Consider the following 21,942-nt stretch of genomic DNA (forward strand, 5'->3'; position numbering starts at 1 on the left):
GTGCCAAAGGGACCCTCTCCGTTCTCACGAACACCCTTGTGCCCAATGCCAGACTGCAGCTCTCCCTTGCTTTTCAGCTTAGTCGTCCACCCTAGGCCCTCTGCCCAGAGTCCCTTCCCACTGCCTTATGTCTTCCCTGGAAAACACACCCTCTAGTTAATACACTTAGCAAAAGCTGTCTTCTATGCCCCTTGTTGGACGTGTCTGGATGTCTTTTGTTCCTTGACCAGGTCCTGGGGTGGGGGGGCGGGGCGGGAGGAGGGGTACTCTGTGTCAGGTCTAACCACTTAGACATTTACCTCGGAAGTGTCTACTTGTAGAGCCATGCAGCTGTGAGTATCTCTCGGAGGTATGTATCTTTTTAGGCTGAACTGGGAAAGGCTCCTGCAAAACAGGGATTCCTGGGGAGCCTGGGTGGCTCAGTACGTTAAGCATTGGACTATTGATTTGGGCTCCGTCATGATCTCACGGTTCCGGAGATCAAGCCCTCTGTCTGGCTCTGCACCTGTTAGTGCAGAGATATCTCTCTCTCTCTTGCTATCTCTCTCTCTCTCTCTCTCTCTCAGCTGTGCTGACAGCTCAGAGCCTGGAACCTGCTTCAGATTCTGTGTGTCTCTCTCTCCCTGCCCCTTCCCCACTCACATTCTGTCTCTCTCTGTCTCTCAAAAATGAATAAATGTTTAAAAACGTTAAAAACAAAACAAAATAAATAAATAAATAAATAAATAAATAAATAAATAAATAAACATTAAAAACAAAACAAAACAGGGATGCCTGGGTGGCTCAGTTGGTTAAGCATCCAACTTTGGCTCAGGTCATGATCTCACGGTTTGTGGGTTCGAGCCCCACATACGGCTCTGTGCTGACAGCTCAGAGCCTGGAGCCTGCTTTGGATTCTATGTCCCTGTCTCTCTGCCCCTCCCTCATTTGCATTTTCTCTCTCTCTCTCTCTCTCTCTCTCTCTCTCTATCTTTCACTCTCTCTCTCAAAAATAAACATTTAAAAAAATTTTTTCAAACAAACAAACCAACAAACAAACAAAAAACACAAAGAAGTGTTCCTATCTCTCAGAGCCTTTCCAATACATGGTTATAGGACAGGATGGGATAAAAACAAAGATGTGATGCTTACTGGAAATAAACAATGTCCAAGAAGGAAAAAAAAATATCAAGACGTATTGTTGGATTTTTGTCTTTTCTCTTATTCCCCGTCCTTCCACACACACACACACACACACACACACACACACACACACAACACAAACAAGATACAGAGTAGAGCAAATAGAGTAGAGTTAATGCACCATCTTGAACAGAACAAAAGAAACCATTTTTAAAATACAATTTGGTAACACAAGTTCGTCAGAGTCAGTGTTTATTTTTAGGCAGTGTTATGTTCCAGGAATTAGACTAGGTGCTTTCCCACACATCATCTCGTAACAATCCATTGAGGTAGGCATGACCTTCCTTGTCATAAAGATGAGGAAACTGAGACTCACAGAGAGTAAAAGACTTGCCCAGAGTCACCTAATTCAGTAAAGGATGCAACCAGACCCGAGAGTCTGCCCTTCTCTCTGACTCTTAGAGAGAAAAGATGGTTATGGTCTTTTAGGGAACAAAAGCATTTTATAATTAATAGCACATTAGTTTTTAGCCTCTGCTTACAGAATACCAAAACCCAGCGTGTGCGTTTGTTGAAGAGGAAACACCAAATCTAGCGCGCTGAGGAGGCAGGGATCTTAAGGTAGGGGTCTCATTTATCACAAGTGGAGTTATCAATCCCTTGTGAGTATGCCCTCCACCCCCCCCCTCTGCTTCAGTTTCTTGGCTCAAGCCCCACCCTCTGACAAATAGTAGTTAGAAACCCTCCTTGAGTAGGTCATCTGTGCCCCAAAGGGCTAAATCTTCATTGAAACTTCTCACTGGTGGTCGGAACGTGGGAGACGGGGGTATACAGGCGAAACACGGTTCAACTTTCAGTCGTGACTTCTTCAGTGAGGGTGGGGACTCATGGGTGCTTGGATTGACTTCCCAGACCCAGAGGAACACCAGGACCTGTGTAGAGAAGCCCCTTCCCACCAGAAAAGTTTCTCATCAACCTAGAGACGGCCTGTGCCTAGGGAGGTAGTGCTTAAAGCACACCAGTGATTTCATAATGTTTTTATTTCTCTGGGAACACAACCTACTAATAATATGTCAGTTATTGTTTTGTTTGGTTTTGTCCGTCAGACATTTGAATTTCAATCATATTTTTTAGGAACGACTTGTTTCAAGCCCTTTATGGCTGTCTCCATAAAGAATGCTTAGTAGTAATTGATCCATCATAGATGTATTCCTGAAGACTTTTCTGGAAATCAGATTCGGAGGAATCAGAATCATAACACTTAAACATTAAAGGGGTATACTATGAAGGGAACCATCAGTTACTGTACTAATCAAACAAAAACTTTTCTTCAAGGAAGAAAGTTGTATCACACCTAATTCATCTCATTTGCTCATACAAATTTCTTTTAGATCCTAAACCACCTTAACGTGAGGATGTCACAGAAGATGAGTTGGTACCAAAGCGAAACCTATACTAAAATTCCTTTGGGGGGCCTTTGTCACGGCCCGTTGTGAAGAAATAGCATGGCTGACTCTGCTTTGGCTAACAACACAGAGACAGAAAACATGCCCGAGACCAGAGCTGAACATTCATTCACATGGGATAGGAGAAGGTACAAGTGTTGAACACATATACTAAGACCTGCCAACATTTTTCACTTACAAGTTTCTGAAAGGATGGGATTTCATCCTGGACTGGCTAAAGAGGAAAAGGCTAAGCCAAATTTTTTTCTCTGATGTAAATATGTGGCTTCCAGGAATTCCAACAGGAGCCGCCCCTATGACTCCAAGGTCAAAATCCACAACTCAGGGGATTTCTGTTCACGCAAAGCCAGCTGAGAGAGGGTGTTTTCTAGGGGGCCAAGTCCACTTCCTGGAAGCTGTTAAGTTTTGGAAGTAAATACACCTACAGACAATATTGGGGATACTGAGACTCTCAAGAAGACAAGTCAAGCTTCCCAATGTCAATTTTCATTCAATTATATCATTTGAAATGGATCCAAAAGGTGCATTTTCTCCTCACCACTTTCTGCTAAAACATCTAAAGATTCCAGAAGGTTCAAGAATTTCGGTCATGAATGAAGATTATTCCAGCCTCCGTCTTCTCTGGACTGTAACCTGAAAGACAATTCCTTGTCCCATGCCCCAACTGCCTACATCTTACATATGCCTGCAGGATGTTGATTTCACTCTGATTAGTTAAGCAAATATGGCGGTTACCTATTCAGTTTGACGCTATCATCTACAAATGGCTTGCATTAAGATCCAAATCAGCCATCTGAAATCTGAAACATGCTCTCCTATAGAGCCTTTTCTTGTATGCCAGATCCAGCCAAAAATGACAAAAAAGGTAACTGTGAGTGCTATTTCTGCTCAGATTTTCCTCTTCTCTGGAAAATTCAGAGAATTGGAGGCACCATCCCTTATTGACCCAATGCAGAAAATTGTGACTGTCAGTGATGGAGTGAACTTACTGACTTTCTGACTTGGGATTAAAACATTAATGTGTGGTGGGCAAGATAGGTCCAAATTTAATAGCTGCAATTTATGAAAAGAAAGAGCCATCGGGGAGGGGAAAGGCAGAGGTCTAGGCATCTGAGCAGCGTTTGAACTTTTTCCTTTAACACAGATCTCTGCTTTTCTAAAAACCCAACTCTCTCAAATTAGTTGGGTCATTGTTCCTCGGGAGTTTTATTTCTCTACAGGGAGAATTTCCAACACACAGCATTACTTCTTTTCATCCCTAATTGTGATGCCTCCTGCTAATTGAGAGCTGGGCCTTGTGGTTTCCAGAACACTAATTTGTGATGGTAAAACCTTTACCCATCATAAATTATTTCATTGTTCAACAAGGATGTAAAATAATTAATTGGCTCTTTGGCAGATAAGTTCAGCATTTGCAGGATCTGTTTTATAAGAAATTTTATTGATGAAAATGTGTCTAAAGCTTTAGCAATGCACTTGGCTTTAGCATTTGGCAGCAAAGAGACAAAATCTTAAAGCCAAAAACCTCCCTAGGGCATGAAGCAAAGTACAACTTTGCATCTATATTCCTGCTGTAGGTCATTGGGGGTCTCCTTTTACAGACAATTGGCAAAAGACTTCAGTGGCTGTTTTATGATCCGTTTTGATTTTGTATATGAGCAAATCTCACATTTCGGCCATGAGACATACCCATGTTTTACCGCATTGCCTTTAAACGATTTTTCAAGAAGTTGCATTAACTCTTAAAATTGACAAGAATAAATAAAGGCACCGTAAATTTTTAAAGTTGAAGTCATAGGCATCACACACTAACTTACTTATTGTTAGGCTGGGAATGGGGAGGGGGGTGTTTGGGTTATGTTTTTTTAAGACACAGAAATGTCTAAAATTCATCATCAGCGAATATGCTTGGCTGTCCTGACACTATGATTTTTAGGAAACTAAACGGGGTCTATATGACACCGATGCAATCAGCTCAGTCCAACAAATGTCTCAGAAGAAAATCCCTGAAACTGATCGTTTAGTGATGAATGGACAAAAGAACCAGCCTGATATTTAAGTTGATACCAGATGAACGGCTTCCTCATTTGTAAGCCTATCTGTATCTTGTACAAAGCTGGCTCAAAGGCACCATGGAAATGCTAGTTGACTGAATTTGTGCTTTCAATAAGCACTCCATTCTGTTTCAAACGGAATATCAAGAGAGGCAAAAGTGATACAGACAGTAGTTGCTCCTTGAATGGGGGCCATTTGCTGTACCAACGTGTGTTTATAATAAACACTTCCAGATTAACATGTCTGTTCCCACATTCAACTGTACTCTTCAAAATTAGCCTAATTGGGGGGAAAAATGCTGGGGAAAAGTAACACATTCAAAAACTGCAAACAAGGAGGTTACACATTTGTGTGAATAATTTCCATTGTATTGTAACTAAGACCAGAAGAACAACCAAGAAAAATGGACTATCAAGCATAGTGTTGACATCTCTTTCTTGCTAACACAACAGAGTTCTGAACACATTTACATATAATCTCTTCTTTTCAAGAATTCATTATTTGGCTCCACAAAGTTTTCTTGAGACCAAAGCAATTTACTTAGACATTTTGAAAAGTGGTGACTCTTTTTAAAATTCTAAAGAAGTAAAACTCCACAAGGAAAAGTACCAGGGTGGGGTCAGGGAGTTGAGGTAGTCCTCTGGGAGGGGCGAAGGGAGCCCAGTGCTACCCTGGATGTAGCCTCCTCACGGCCCCGCTGGTGCTCAGGGCCCTCAGGTTGGACAGGGGCCCAGGGAGCACCTTGAGGTCCTGCAAGTGGGGAACTGCTGGTGTTCCAGGAGACAAGTCTCCTGTCTTCCATCTCCTTGGTGCTGGCTCCTGGGGTATTGTGGGCATAGTTGTGAGCAGTCATGTTCCTTGGTGGGGCTCTGAGCTGTAAATGGTGACCACAACCTCCAGAAGAAGCAGCAGGAGGAAGAGGAGGAGGAGAAAGAGGAAGAGAAAGACAATGGGGGGAAAAAAGCCTTCAATGAATTACATCAGATGGCCTTCTCCAGAGAAACAGAACCAACAGGAGATGGCGGGGGGGGGGGGGGGGAGGGGGGGGTGGTGAGGAGGAGAGAGAGAGAGATGGAGAAATGGTATATATACACATGTCTGTCATCTATCTATCTGTCATCTATCTGTCATCTATCTATCTATTATCTATCTATCTATCTATCTATCTATCCATCTATCTATCCATCTATCCATCTATCCATAAATAGATACTTATGTTAAGGAAAAGGATTTATTTTAAGGAATTGGCTTACGTGTTTATGCGGGCTGGGAAATCCAAAATCCACAAGGGCAGACAGAAAGCTGGAAATGTAGGCAAGATTTTATCTTACAGTGTTGAGGCAGAATTTTTTTTTTCCTCATGGAAACCTGCCTTTGCTTTTACAGCCTCCATCTGATTGGATGAGGCCAACTCCATTATAGAGCACACTCTCTTTTGTTTAAGGTCAACTGACTGTAAATGTTCATCATATCTACAAAATACCTCCACAGCAACATCTAGACTGGCGTTTGACCAAACAGCTGAGCACCATCGCCTAGCCCGACCATCACAGAAGTCTCGTGTGGGCTTTATACAGGAACCCAGTGAGGAGGAAAGAATGTGAACAGAACACGGGAAATCTCCTGCCCTTCTTTTACCACCAAAGGGTGACAAGACCCAGAGAAGTTAGTCACCTCTACAATAACCTTTCCAGACACCCTGGTTTGGGACATCAAAGGGAATGGATCTGAGTTATAATTATGGTTTCGCTCCAGCAAACACACCACCAAGTAGTGTGGGTTCAGGAAATCACTCTTATTTTCATCAATCTCAAAGAAAGGGGCACTTTCTGGACTTGGTGGCACCAAGAGAATTCTCTGAGAAGCATTGACTGCTTCTGCCCAAGTCTTCCCCTGCTGCATCGGAGGGACGGGAACAGCAGTGCCATGGCTGTGCTGGGACCCACACACATTAATCATCTTAAGTGGAGCCAGTCATCTTTGTCACATCATTGGTCAATCAACTTCAAAATATCAGAATGAGGTGTTGGGTAGAGTTGATCCTATTTGGGTGAGTAAACTGACTTGACTTGTTCATTTAGGAAAAAAGTTTGAAATGTGCTCAGTCTTAGTCATGGGCTGCTTAGGGTGTTTTTCTTTCAAACTACTCCTCACAGAGGACAACCTCTTTCCAAAAATGCAGGAGACAAGTGGGCACAGTGACACCAGTCCCCGAATAAATTGCTGCACTGCTTTTTCTGTGAGTAAAATATTATAAATTCAAATGACCTCTTCAGAGCATTTAAGGTACAGGAAGTGAGTCATAGAAAGAACCCCCTACGGTCTCTGAATTCTGGCAAAAAAAAAAAAAAAACCAAAATGAAACAAAACAAAACAAAACAGCCTTAATTAGTGAGAAGGTAAATTTGAAAAATCTGAGTTAATATTATTTTGAAAAGAAATACCATTTATGACTTTAAAGTTCTTTCAAGTATAATAACTTCAAAGTATTTTTTAATCCAGCTCTTTTGTGAATGTTTTTTTTTTTTTTATTATGTGAGAATAAGATGAAAACATGCTCATGGAGAGGAAAGCTGTTATGGCAAAGCAATATATTATAATTAAGTACTTCATGTTCTGTTAATGTTTGCTGGTTATCAGAAGGATGAATAGGAAATTTCTACGAAAGCAAATATAAACATTTTAAATGGATGTTTGTTGTGTTGTGTTGTATTCTCTTTCCTCTGTGTCTGTTAGATTATACTTCATAATTTAAAATTAAGTTAAAATTTGAAATTTGTTTTCTTCATGAGGAAAATAGTTCAGTATTCCAGAGCTCTGGGAATTTATCCTCAACGGGTACTTGATAGACTTTTTTAATTTAATGGGATAGAACCCATCCTGTAAACATCTCCTATTAGTGTGGGTTCTCCAGGACCAATAGAATGTGTGTATATGTAGAGAAAGGAATGTATCGTAAGGAATTCGCTCACATGGTTATGGAGGCTGACAAGTCCCAAGTTTTGTAATTGATAAGCTGGAGACTCAGGAAAGCCATGGTTTAAGTTTTAGTCCAAGTGCAGGAAAAAGCTGCTGTCCCAACTCCCAAGAGGCTCAGACAGAGAGAGCGAATATTCTCGTACTCCAACTTCTGTTCTAGTCAGGCCTCCCATGGACTGGATAGGGTTCATCGGCCTCAGGGAGAGTAACCTGATTTCTTCAGTTTATCAATTCAAATGTAATCTCATCCAGAAACACCCGCATAGACACTCCAGAACAGTGTTTAATGAAACTTCTGAGGACCGGATGGTCCAGTCAAGTTGACACATAAAATTAGCCAGCACATCCCCCCAACCACCAGCGCACGCACACACACACACACACACACACACACACACACACAGACACAACCTGGCTAGAGATCTACTAAGAGGGCAAGTTGGAGGCTATGCTGGAGGCAAGTGGCCCTGCCCTATGGGGATCTTTCCTAAGAGGAGATGACTTACCAGAAAACAGGGGGGAAGATGAGGCCTTTGCTTCCTGCACAGTTTATATCCTCACTTGTACCCATAGACCCAGACGTGAGCAGGCCCTCAGATGACAATGTCGCTGAGTCCTGTGGAGCTGGCGAGGAAGGATTTCTGCACTCAGAACGGCAGCAAGCATATTCTAACCAAGCCTCAGAGGTGAGCACTACTCCAAGCCCCCAGACCTGACCAAATCTGGGGAATCCACATACTCCGGGAGGAATGTGTGGTGGGCAAAAGGACCCGTCGTTGGTCCATACAAACTGAAGAACCTGAACTGCATAAGCCCTGGGTTCTAACAGAGGTCAAAGGAGAGAAAAATAAAGAAGATTATTGTTAGACTTCCCAGCACTTTGGCAAGAGGCAGGCACCTTGAAGGATTTGTTTCAACTTAGAAAAAAATGGGTAGACATTTCAACACCTTGAATATTACGTTTCATTTCATGCTTCTTACAATTTTAATGTGTTTGCAAATAGTTGCTCTCTCCCACAATAAACTGGTTGCTAGGACAACCCTTTTTCTCCTCTACTATTAACCTACCTACAGGCTTTATTTGAACTCTGCGTCCCATTCATTTTGTCTGTTCCAGATCCCAACACAAGATACAGAATTACATTTAGTTGTCTTGTCTCCTTAGTCTCCTTGGGGCTGGGTCTCTCCCCTAGGCTTTCCTTGTCTTTTATGATCTTGACACTTCTGAAAACTTGTTGTATAGAACGTCCCTCAGTTTCAGTTTGATATTTTCTCATGGTCAGAGTGACGTGATGCATTTTTGACAAAAATACCACACAGGTAATGTTTTGTGCTCTTCAGTGCATGCTATCTGGGGGTACATCACGTCCACATATCTTTTTTTTAATGTGTATTTTTGAGAGAGAAAGAGAGAGTTGGGGAGGGGCAGAGAGAGAGAGGGGAGAGCGAGAATCTCAAACAGATGCCACACTGTCAGCACAGAGCCCGACACAGGTCTTGAACTCACAAACCATGAGATCATGACCTGAGCCAAAGTCAAGAGTTGGACACTCAACCGAGCCACCCAAGCTCCCCTACAGGATGTTCACTTATCTTACTGGTCATGTTAAGCTTGATCGTTTGGTTGAGAAGGTGTCGGCCAGGTTTCTCAACTACACAGTCGCTACTTTTTCCTTTGTAATGAATAAATGTCTTGGGGAAGATATTGTGAACCTGTCCCTCCCAAAACATCTGCCCATTGATTCTAGGATTGACTGATGGCTGTCGCCTGCAACAATTATCACTGCAGTGTTTACCTAACGGTGATTTCTATTTCCCTCATTTCTTCTGCATTTACTAATTGAAAGTTTTCTGTAGGAAGTCTTCTGTAAGGTATCTTTTCCCCATGCGTTTATTGATTCAGGTAATTTATATCAGTATGGGTTTGTGGGTATTTATTTTACTTCGGGGGGGGGCTACAATTTAATACTATTTATTTTGTTGCTCAGATATTGGTCTAGCTTTGGCCAATGGGATCGCCTTCAGTTAGCCCCTGTGTCTTTTTGACATGATCTCTCTCTCTCTCTTTTTTTTTCTTTTCTTTCTTTCTTTCTTTCTTTCTTTCTTTCTTTCTTTCTTTCTTTCTTCCTTTTTTTTTTTTTTTTTTTAACACTTGCTTCCAATTCAGGCTTCATAGGATAATCCAAGCTCATCTCACATTTTCCTGTCCCAGACCTGGAACCAACCACTTCTCCAAGGAATCCTGGTTTCTTCTGTTGAGAGATGACATTTAGGAACTAAGAACTGGACACGCGTATTATCTTTTTAATGGAAAGTTACTCCTCAGCCTTTAAATATCATCTTGAGATATGAACCCCTAAAGCTGGTACCACACAGCTGATGCCATCTAGAACATTCACTACTAATTTTGTAAAATGCCCCTTCTTCTCCCACTGCGTATTGTCCATTCATTCAATCAAAACTCTATGCCCCGGATACTGTTTGGGGCCCTGGGTAATAAAACAGTGAAAGAGATCGGTTCAGTCCCTGCCCTGTGAGGTTTACAGACAAGTAGAGGAGTTAGACTTTATAGAAGAAATTACAAAGCAATATGCTAAGTACTGAAATTGAAACAGCGTGAGGTATTTCAGATCACACGGAAGAAACACAGAAACACGGAAGATGTTGGGGGGGAGGGGAGCGGAGTTGAGCATGGGGCGGTAAAGGAAAGCTTCTCAGAATAAATCCTACCGAGGCCAGAAGTATGAAAAGGGCTTAGTCTCAGAGAGAGGGCACTGGGGTAGGAAGCAGAGAAAGAGAAAACATTTTAGACATGGGTAAAAGCCTGCACAAAACAGAACATATCTCAGCCTGAAAATTAAGGGAAGTGGTGAACAGAGAGTGTGGAGTATCGAAGGGATACAGCTAGAGGGCAAAGCAGGAGCCAAATCAAGGCGGGCTTTGTTAAACAGATTTAAGGGTCTGCATTTATTCTAATAGCCACTGAAAGCCACAGAAACCTTTTTAGCAGGAAAGTGGCATGATCAGATTTATACCGTAGACACATCACTCAGGCTAACCTGTGAAGCATGGATTTGAGGGGCACATGGCCAGCAACTGTTTTAGCAATTAGGTGACATGATGTAACTGAGAGAAGGGAGAGAAGTGAATGAATTCTAGTGATATTTAGGAGGTAAAGTCAGCAGAACAAGATGATTTATTGAACGGGGGAGATGAGAAGGAAGCAGAATTCACGGGAGACCACAGTCTAATTGTGTTGTTGAATGTCCCTCAATTTGCCTTTGTCTGGTTGTTTCCCCTTGGTTGGTTTCAAGTTATGCATTTTCGGCAGGAGTATGACATAAGAGATCTCTCTCCTTCTTCAGGAGGCACATGATTTCAATGGTCCCATTTTTAGCAATGTTAACTCTGCTCACCTAGTTAAGGCGGTGTTTGCCAAATCTCTCCGGTCTGAAGGTATCTTTTATAACATTCTCACTAATAAATAACCTGTGGGAAGATGCTCTGAGACTAAGTACCTGACTACCCAACAAACTTTCACTCAACAGCTTTAGTAGCCATTGATGATTGTTGCCAAAATCAGTTATTCTTGCCAGGCTTGCAAAACGGTGATTTTCGAATTCTCTCCTTTCCTCTTTATTAGTTATCCGACAGTTAATAGAATACAGATAAATGAACAAAAAAGTAAATAAAGCTTACTCTTCACTTTCTTTATTTGTATTTTTCAGTATCACCATGGATGCCTGATTATCTTATTCAATGTATTATAGTTCACTATTGTGGGCAATTTTGACGCCCGAATTTTTCCTGATTTAATTGGTGGAAGCCCCTTTAGGCTGGCTTCAGTGACCTTTTCATCTTTCTCACACAAGAAGACGCTTCAGACCAATGTTTACTTTCTTTGCTCCAGGCCTGGGACCAGCTATCCGACCCCCTTCCCCCACTAATTCCTGTTTCTTTTCAAAAAGAAACAAATTTACAAACCCAGATCCGAGCACTAGGTGTGCTTAGTCATTTTTGATTGCGAGATGACCAATTTCTTAGAAAAATTACTTTTGAGACTCTACTGGGGTCTAGGGAAAAGATGCACACTTCCAGAGAGAATTTGCATTGGTTTTTGTGAAGAGTCTAGAGACATTACCAATCAATAAGATTTCAGATCAAATTCACGGTGGGAGTATTTGGGGGCCACCCAACTAGTTGGAGTCAGGGCCTGTCTCTTCCCGTGATCCCTTTGTTTAGCTGTCTCCTGAAGGAGGCCTAAAGGAGACCAGCCCTTAGGCCTCGCTAATTGCTGTCTAATCACTCTGTTTGAGTAAGGGAAGCTTTGCTGCCAGTCTTTGAGATTTCATCTGAGCCCACGAAGGCTCTGCTCTGCTGTCTCCCTCCCTGATTGTCTGATGAACCAACTGACCTATGGTTTTGCACACGGCTCTTCATTAAGAGTGCCTATAGTCTTGAACTTTCCAACACTGTTTTAAATAAAATGCCCCCAATTCCTTTGGGGAAAAGCTTCAGAGATCTCTGTGCACTGCCTCTTTTGGCGAAATTTCTGAGCCATTGTTCTGGGCACTGGGTCGAAAGCTAGCCTCTGGTCTTGATAACCCTCTCCCCTGCCATGGACCCTGGCAATTCCAAGTGAGCTTGGCGGAGGGTTGTTGGGGCCCCAGTGTTCCCCATGTGCCACGTCTGAGTTACAGACTCAATCCAGTGAGAGGGGCTGGGTGGAGGAAGACAGCTCCCGACCTAAATTCCTGGTATATCTACCGCAAATTTCACACCTTCACCTCGGGTGGAAGCGAATGAGAAATGCTAGCAACTTGCTACTCTTCTTGGTAAGGTGCCATGCTTCTTGGTTGAGCACTGAGTGGAGTGGGAGTCATGTATTTTTGGCTCCTCTGCCCGGAGTGAAGCCTCCAGCAAGGTGAGCTGGGAAAGGAGAGAGAGCAGGTCAGGGCTCAACCACCAGACTCTCAACGTTCTTACTGAGATTAGATTTTCTTGAATAAATATTTCCTCATTTGCCCTATGTTTTTAGGCCAATTGCCAGAGACTTTAAATGGTTGGGTTTTTTTTTTTAATACGTGTCATTTTCTCCAGTTACACTTATTTCACTGGAGGGTGGGTCCGCAGGGCTCAGGCTGCTGTCCCAGCATCAGAACTCCCGCTTTTCCTTTTAATTTTATACTGTTTGTTTGACATAGAATAGCCATACATTTTTATAGAGTCAGATCTATTCATGTTTTCTTGCCTTATTTGTTTTACTTCTTTTATGCTTGGAAATTCATCTTCACCTCGAAATTTGACATTAATAGTCACCTATTTCTATGTTTTCCCAATTTGACACCTAATTGTTAGTACATCGGAATTTATCTGAATATAAGATGCACGATTGCTATCAAAATTAACTTTTCTCCAAATAGAAAATATCCTAACACCACTTGTTGACTATTCTGTTAGTCTCTCAATTTTTTTTCATTACCCTTTGTCATTTATTGAATTGTTACATAAAATGTTGGTCCATCTATATTTTTACAGACATCTCATTGCATGAATACTTTTATTTTTATATTTTAAAATCTAAAGCCTTCATTATCGTGAATGTTCAACATTACCTTAGCTGTTTTCATGAATTTATTCTGCCACGTGAACTTAAGACTTATTTTGCTAACTCACAAAACTCTAATACAGGTTCGATCAGAATGAATAATCTGTTAATCAATTTGGAAAAGCCAACACTTTTGCTATATTAAGTTATTCCATATGAGACATGGAAACCAAAAACCTGCTTTTTGCTCCCTTTCCTGCTTCTATTCTCTCTAGGACCTGCACCGCAGCCCTACACATGCTTTAATGTATGTCCTCCTTTAAGGGACGAAGAGTTAATGATTTGTCTGGAGCCTTCCAGCACAACAGATAACATCTGAGGAATGACCAGGCAAAGCCATCACGTGCATATTCCAGACCACTGGTGCTAGACATCTTGACGCCAAGATCCCCTGGGTCCGGGGAATAAGTGACTTATGATGGACACCTGGACCCTGTCCTTATTCTGACCAGTTCCTGGATGCCCAAGAGGACACGTGTATCAGGCCACAAACATCAATAAAAACCCGAGACCCCAAGCAAAAACAAGACTCCATTCTTTCCTTTCGGAGTCTCCCAGACACTCTGTCTGTCTGTCCCTGCACTGTCTCTATACCTTCAATAAACTCCTCTTTAACTTCTTGCTGGCTCACCTTTGATTTCCATCCTGCACACAGCCAAGGACCCTCTTGGCTAGTCCTGCAGGACCTCTGTGGGACCTCAGACCTGGCCTGCTGGCATCCATAGAGGAGTGTAATATGCTTTTTCATTAATTTTTACCATCCCTTAAAGCTCTCAGAAAATTTGAAATTTTCTTCCTAAAAGTCCAGTATATGTATTGTTCAGGTTACTCGTAAGGGTTTTTTTTTTTTTTTTTCATTGCTTTGTTTTGTTTTGTTTTTGACAGCACACATGACTAAGATTTTTCCAGTATGTTACATAATTATGTCTGTTATACAGGATACTACCAATATTTGTGACTGTATCACATCTGTCCACCTTATGAACTCTAATGAATTTAACAGCTTTCAATTTAATTCTCTGGGGACGTTAAGCAGCGAATTCAGATTATCGACAAATGAGGATTATTTTCTATCCTCCCCACTGCCTCCATCTTCAAGGACAAAGTATAGTTCCTTACCATCTCATTTGCAATGTTGAGTGCAGAATTGAGGTACTTTGCAGACAAATGATATCCAACATCCATTTATTTAAAATAGCCAAGAAATATTGAGTGGTTTTATTGTTCGAACTACACAGGCAGGCGACGTCTAGGGCCCCCAGCAATACTGCCTTCATGTGCAGATATAGACCCCAGAATGTCACAGAGCAAGTGCTTCAGGCATGGCTCCCTTCATGCAAATGAAGAAGGCAGATGGAAATCATTGTGATGAAAATCTAATTTTTCAAGAGCTTTGGTGTGCATTATCCACATTGTCCAAGCATTTGCCACAAAAATTTAAGGTCAAGCTGGCCTTCCCAAGACCCTTCCTGCTGCCAAAAACCGTGTGCATGTGCTCAGGGTATAGAACTCAATTTAATATCAGCCAGATTCAAATGTAATTAGAAAGACAGACTAACTGGAAACAAAATATCGACTGTATTCCAGGATCAAGTATACCTATTTTAAATATCTAGTATTATAGAGCGATGGGCCTAATTCCAGGGTTAGTATAGTGCAATGACAATGTCTGTGCCTGACTAGTCCGGGAAACCAGGGTCAGAACCCCAGCTTTCTTTCACTAGCTGTGTGACCTCGGGCGCTATACCCACGTTAGTAAAGGTTGGGTTTGATTCTAGCCCAAAATATCTATGGCATAAACTTAGCTTTATTTCTCTCTCCTCTAAAAGTCTGGACTTAGTTATTAAGGGAATAATATAGAGGCTCAGCCTCGCAGTGACCTCACAGATTGCACTGACGTTCCCAACCTGCGGGCGTGGCCCTCCTCTTCATGGTTCAAGATGGCACCTAGGGTCTCAGTCATCATATCTGCATTTCCAGTAGGGAAATAGGGAAACTTGGAGGACTCCATAAAAGTCTGCTTTTTGCTTCTTTTCCTGCGTCTATTCTCACTAGGACCTACAACCCCCTTTCACACATGCCTCATAATGCAAATATTGTAAGGGACAGGAGTCAATGATTTCTTTAGAATAGATAACACTCAGAAGGACCAAGTGAGAGTGACCAGATGAAGCCATCATACACGTATTCCAGACTCCCAGCACTAGACATCTAGACGCCAACATCCCCTAGCTCCAAGAAATAAACCTGGACCCTCACCTTTGTTCTGACTGGTTCTGAATGCCTGAGAGGACCGTACGGTCAATAAAAACCCGGAACCTGAGCAAAGATGGCGCTTTCTCTCCTTTCCTTCCTGAGTCTCTCAGGCACTCTGTCTGCACCTGCACTCACTCTATACCTTTAATAAACTCCGCTTTCACCTCCTGCTGGCTCCCGTTTGATTTCCATCCTGCGCTTGGCCTGGGACCCTCTTGGCTGGTCCTGAGGGATCCCTCCTGGGTCCTCAGACCTGGCCTGCCTGTATCAGCAGGATAGGCAGCACAAACAATAAAAAAAACAACAACAAAACAAAGAAAAAAGACAGGGTGAACATGACTATCTTTTAAGAAAGATTCCCTGAAGCAGCCACACAACACTTTTCATTTATAGCCCATGGACAGGAATGTAAGTACAAGACAACCCTCACCTGCAAGGGACATTGGGAAGAGTTGTCTCTATGTCAGGTGGCCAACTAAAACTCAGATTCCACTTGGAAATAAGGAATCTGTGGGTATTGGTAGACAACTATTTGTGTTTGCCATAATATTTCACTCTTAGCTGTTTTAATTTCCTTGCCTATAAAACGAGCATAGTAATAATAATCTCATAGACTGTTGTAAGGATTCATGTAACAGAGGTCATAAGTGTAAGATGCTTAACCTAATATCCTACATAGGCAGCATTTGATAAATTTGGCTATAATTGCAAAAAAAAAAATCGCATCAGTAGTACATTCTTTATTGGTCTCTGTTACAAATACCATGTTTCCTATAATAGGTATAAGTTATCTGAGGAAGCACTGTGAATATCAAAACTTGACAGCCACGAGTCTTGGCCTGTGTGGCCCAAACGCAAAACTGCGTCGAGTAAGCAAGTTAAAATCTAGGCAAGTAGAGCCGTTGGCCTTTGTCACACAGATCTGACAAGTGAGTGGCAACCCGGATCCAGAACCCCGAGCCTCCTAACTCATATTCCAAACCTCTTTGTCGTGGATCCGGTCCCTTGCCTTTCACTGTGGCAGACACTTGACTGCTAGCCACAGAACTGGAACACGGTGACGTATAAAATTTCCCCACTGAAACACTAAGTGCAACAAGGGGACGGAGCAATTGTGCACGTACAGTAAGCAACTTTAAATGGTTGATTAAAACAGTTCCAACCTTTACATTAAAACCTAAGAAGAGGCAGTAATTGAATTGAACAGGTCTGAGTTGTAAACTCTGTTGCTATCTCTCTAGGTTATGTATTCAATCCCCACCTTATTTTAATACAGACTATAAGAATAAAGCCAGTGTCAAATGTGTGCGTATCCATTTGCCGATCGTACTGGAGGGGAAAAAATGTTCTGTTGTCCGAGAGAAAAAGGTTTTCAGATATAACCATTTTTATTGAACCGAAAGCATATGAGTAAGGCCTTGGAATTTGAGGTTCTGTAAGAAACGCAACCCTTGTGGGGAGAATCACAAGGCTAAATTCTCCTGAAAGAGGACCAAACTTCCTTTGCCATGCGGGCCACAGTTTGAATGAGAGTGTCAAGTTCTGATCTGATAGCAACTACTCACCCCTGGGACCCCTCCAGCAGGGAGGGTCAAGGGCTCTCAGAGCACCCAGATACGCTAAGTTCCCGGGGATGTTCAGGAGGGGCAGCATGAGGAAGGAGCCACCGAGAGAAAAGATCCTGCATCCTGATGATCCTAAGACTGAGGATGTGTTTACAGATCTTCTGTCAGGTGGAAACTGCGTCCTAGGTTTTACTGTCTCATTCTTTTTACCCACCTAGATCTCTCTTCCTCCCTCTGGCCGAATTGCATTTGAGATGCAATTTGATTTGCATTTTCTCTAGATTTTGTTGTCAAATGCAATCATAATAATAGTAGTAGCCGCAGTAGCTACCTTTCACTGAACGCTATTCTATTCCGGATATTCAGAGAGGTACTTTTTGTACATTAACGTATTCATTTAATCCTCAGAAGAACTCTATGCGATCAACCTTGTTATGATGTCCATTTAACAGATATGCAAAGCGAGGCACAAAAGAATAGATGAATTGTCTAATGTCAAACAGCAGGTCAGTGGCAGGATGGGGATTTAAATCTGGTTGATTCTAGATGATCTTAGTCACTACCTTGCGTTAACTTCCATATATCACTTATTTTTTTCTCCATTATACCAACTAAATATACTGTTCTCATATCATAATGATTTTCACTTGCTGGTATTTTGCTCTGGTGTTAACAGCATATGTTCTTCCCGGTGCTGATGATCTCTTCATGATTTTTGATTCCAGGGAAAAGACTATAGGAGAACCCAGTGTTAGTACGTTGTTTTGCACATAGCAGATATTCAAAGTATTTGGTTGAATACTTTGAAGCATCTGAAACACAGCATTTTCCCTTTGACTTTTCTGCCTAAGGAGTAATAGAATAGAAATCTGCCTCATTTGGGGCACCTGGGTGGCTCAGACAGTTAAGCATCCGACTCTTGGTTTCGGCTGAGGTCATGATCTCGTGGTTGGTGAGTTCCAGCCCCGCGTTGGGCTCTGCACTGACCGTGTGGAGCCTGCTTGGGATTTTTTCTCTTTTACTCGCTCTCTGCCCCTTCCCCACTTGCATGCTTTCTCTCTCTCTCAAAATAAATAAAGCAACTTTAAAAAAATGACTGGAAAGAAAAAAGAAATCTGTGTCATTCATATGAGGACATTTGGAGAATTTTCCTTGGTTGACCTGCACTGCTTAGATTTCAGTGGCCCTAGAACTAATCTTCACATTTAACAGCTAATGCTTTGGTTACTTCTCTTTTTTCTCCAGATATCTTCAAGTGATGAAACAGTTTCTATCCAGGAAATCAGTTCTTTGTTAATTTTGCACCTCTGTTTACATACATATACATATAAAACTTATTTCTAAACGACAAATTGATCTGGTCAGATAGTAGCTTTAAAACATTAAGGATAAAGTGACTATAGAAGTGTGTATTTTATTCCATTGTTTGTTATAAGACCAAAAAGAGATTTCACAGATGTATGTTTTGCCAGAATGTTGCCCCCGATTATTCATGGATTCAGTGTCAAAAACCCAGCTCCCTTATTCCCTTCGGCTCAGGCCCAGAGGAAATAATCCAAAGTGATGTCAATTGGCTGTGAGCCAACGTGTGACCGAAGCCCATGCACACTCAGAGATGACCCAGACTTAGATCCATATGAGTCTCCTGTGATCTCTTGACTATGACCCTGTCCTGCCCTGTCAGCAGTGGTCAGCCCCTCGGGTCTGTCCTTGGTGCCGTTCGTCTCCTCTTTCGCGGAGCACTGCCCACAGGAACGTTCTTACTTCACCATCTGGGACTGCTGTCCACAAACGCTTCTGTATATATAGTAAGTGATCACAAGCAAAGGCACGGGTTTCAGTCCCATAGGCAGCCGAGCAGTGCTGACAAAACCTTAACGCTGCATTTTGTGGAGCTAACGCAAAAGAATATTTTTATCTGTTGCCTCCTTGTAGCCTTACAGGTGCCAAGTGCTGGACATCTGAAGACTTGCAGAGACTCCACAGCAAGCAAAGAAGGAAATCCAACTGTTGTAGAAGCACAGGACACAGCCTGCCTTGAACAGAGTTTTCCAAATCACAGAGCTCCAGAGAGACTTGCATGAGCCGCACGGCAAAAAGCCTAAGACACAGAAGCACAGTTACTAAATTAGCTCTGCTTTCGGTAACACCCCTTTCGATTAAAAATCATTACATACAATGGAAGTAGATGTTGCCTTAAAAAAAATGATCAGGTATAGCATGTAAGCTATTCAAAATTATTTCCATGTCCATGGTGAGCAATAAATGAAAGTGCTAAGTAAATAAATGTTTGGTGATGATGATTTTCTAGCAAACACGTATTTGTCCCACATATACAGAAAACACGCATGTAAAGAATGGTTCCGGGGCGCCTGGGTGGCTCGATCCATTGAGTGTCTGACTCTTGTTTTCCGCCCAGGTCATGGTCTCGCAGTCATGAGACGACACTGGCCGTGGAGCCTGCTTAAGATTCTCCCTCTCCTGCTCCCTCTGCCCCTCTCCTGCTCACATGTGTGCACAGACGTGCCCATGCTCTGTCTCTCTCTCTCTCTGAAAAAAATAAAAAGAGAATTGTTCCATAATGCATTTAAAAATCCTTCCTGTGTCTTTAGCTCCAAGCATCAGTTCCTTGGCACCAATTAAAACTGGCCCAGAAAGCCATACCAACACAAGACCATTTTTCTCATGGAAGGGTGATCACCTTGATGGCTCTATCCCTGAAAACTAGTTATTTTTTTCAAATCAATAGAATTCCTGACGGAAAAACAAACATTTGCTCACGTTCTAAAGTTAGTCACCTAACCTGAGTGCTCTGGAACTACCCCTTGTACCAGCATGTGGTTTCCAGTGAAGGTTTTCAAAGCCATGTCCGAAGATACAGCATGGTCCACTGGGAAAGAAGAAACATAAATTAGACCCAAAGATGGAGGAAAGCAGCAAAAATAAAATCAAGTGGTGTAGAAAAGCGAAAACCAAAGCAGAAAATCACAATGCTGTTAAATGGTTAGACTACATGTAAAATAAACGTAGTTTCTGGTTTACTCAAATAGTGATGACATACTTTTTCTTTTAGTGTTTATTTATTTTGGGAGAGAGAGTGAGCAGGGGAGGGGCAGAGAGAGGCGGGGAGAGAGAATCCCAAGCAGGCTCCGCACTGTCAGTGCCGAGTCCAACGTGGGGCTCGATCCCACGACCCTGGGATCATGACCTGAGCCGAAATCAAGAGTTGGATGTTTAACCCACTAAGCCACCCAGGCGCCCCGTGATGACATATTTTTTAAAAATCTCCCTATTTTAAGAGAAAGCAACCACAGGAAGGAAAAATAGGCAAGATGACTCACTGAAAAGGAGGATGTAGTAAACAGAAGATAAAGAAAATGGGACAGTGAAATAGGTAGTTGATCAGAGTTGTAGTGAGGGCAGCAAAGCTCCATGAAAAGAGCTTTCCAATGGATACTGAAGCTTCCTGAGGAAACGGAAAGCCCCATACAACACCCATAAACTGTAGAGTAGATGAGACAAAGAGGGAAAAAGGAAAAGGCAAGGAAACAAACGCAGACTGTGGAGACAATGAATAACTTCCTGACTGAAAAAGCATATATAAGCATCAGTGAATCGGCTGATCTGTTAGGTGGTCAGTCAGCGAGGCACTGACCTGGCCGGGTCTAAGTGCAGAGCTGTTACCCGCTTCCTGTATGGTCAGCAACTGGCAGTCAAGGCTAAACCCGCACTTGGGGAGAGGGCTTATCGTTAATTATTGTATTTCTTTTATCTGCCCCGTTCACATTTAGGTATTAGTTTGTGCATTCTGTGCGACTACGCTTTTCTTTTTTTTTAAGCATTTTCGTTTGCAGGCAGTAAGAAATTTACTGTTGGCTGTATAACAATAAGCAGGCAAACCGAAAACAAGACAAAAGCAGATTTAGAGATGTCACGGGCACCGCAGTCCAACTGTAGTGGGTTTAAGAGAGAGTGGGGAAAGAGCAGTTGGAAACCATAGCATGGAGACATGTTTTGAGGAGTTTGCCTTGAACTGAGGAGAGACCCGGGACTAAAGGAGATGAGGTTTTTATTTCTTAAGATGGAAGAAAAAGCATGTTCTCTGCTGCTGCACTGGTTTCTCCCCCTAAAGAGGGGGAAACGCTACAGGAAAGGAGGAGAAATGCTACATCAGTGGCCTCAAGCAGGTCAGGGGGATAGAGGCCTAGGGAGGGATAGTGGGTATATGTGAGGATAGGAGCCTGCCAAAGGTCTCTTCTGATTATTCTTGTTTTCCCCCATGAAACAGTAAGTGAGGCGCAAGAGTGAGGAGTAGGGAAGGGGCACTGGCGATCTGAAGACAGAGAAGGCACAAAATTGTTATCGAGAAGAGTGCAAGAGGCAAAATAGAGCAGGGAAGTATAGTATGACTGCCAAATGGCGTTCCAGTTCGACCGAAGATTAACAGATTTAGCGTGAGCTGCGCCATTTTACTCAGGCCTACCTAACGGCGTTGTCAGTGCAAGTGTGCAAGAGGCAGAGCATTGTAATGAGCCAGACTTGAGGTTTTTACTGAGTGTGATGAAGAGAGAGTGGGGCGAGGAAGCTGGTCATGTATGCAAGAAAGTGATTGGCCTCAACTTCCATGGAATCTAAGCTGGGGAAGGAGGAATGTATGAACATGAGCAGAATGAGGGACAATGAAAAAGGAGTAGAAAACAATGGGTTTGAGCGCATCCGTAAAGTTTGAGAATTGCTTGTGTTTGGGGATCGGAGGAAGCAGGCAGCAGACGTAAGAGGTGACCGTCTGAGAACCTGGTGCTGAAAATCGAGATGGGGGAAGTGTGGCCAGCTTCAGAGGGAGTGGCTGAGATAGGGACAACATTGTTAGAAGAGAGGTTAATAATCTTAA

The 21,942-nt window shown here is 42.5% G+C and overlaps 1 protein-coding gene and 1 long non-coding RNA gene across 3 annotated transcripts in view; one reads left to right on the plus strand and one right to left on the minus strand.

Moving 5' to 3' along the window:
* Nucleotides 1–5,801: 5,801 nt before the first annotated feature.
* On the plus strand, nt 5,802–13,849 carry LOC147572474 (uncharacterized). Its single transcript, XR_015245968.1, has 3 exons — nt 5,802–6,693; nt 8,196–8,308; nt 13,446–13,849. It is a non-coding gene; the product is annotated as an uncharacterized LOC147572474 (long non-coding RNA).
* Nucleotides 13,850–16,206: 2,357 nt separating this feature from the next.
* LOC147572475 (uncharacterized) overlaps nt 16,207–21,942 on the minus strand; it is an 82,349-nt gene continuing 76,613 nt past the window's right edge. For both annotated transcript variants that reach the window (XM_086693672.1, XM_086693673.1), the window contains one exon: nt 16,207–19,152. In XM_086693672.1, the coding sequence (XP_086549798.1) occupies nt 18,966–19,152 (187 nt within the window). In that variant the 3' untranslated portion in view covers nt 16,207–18,965. The remainder of the gene's footprint in view (nt 19,153–21,942) is intronic.

This window comes from Puma concolor, chromosome E4 (assembly GCF_028749965.1).
Source record: "Puma concolor isolate L17-30 chromosome E4, mPumCon1.1.hap2, whole genome shotgun sequence".
In the NCBI taxonomy this organism is placed as follows: Eukaryota; Metazoa; Chordata; class Mammalia; order Carnivora; family Felidae; genus Puma; species Puma concolor.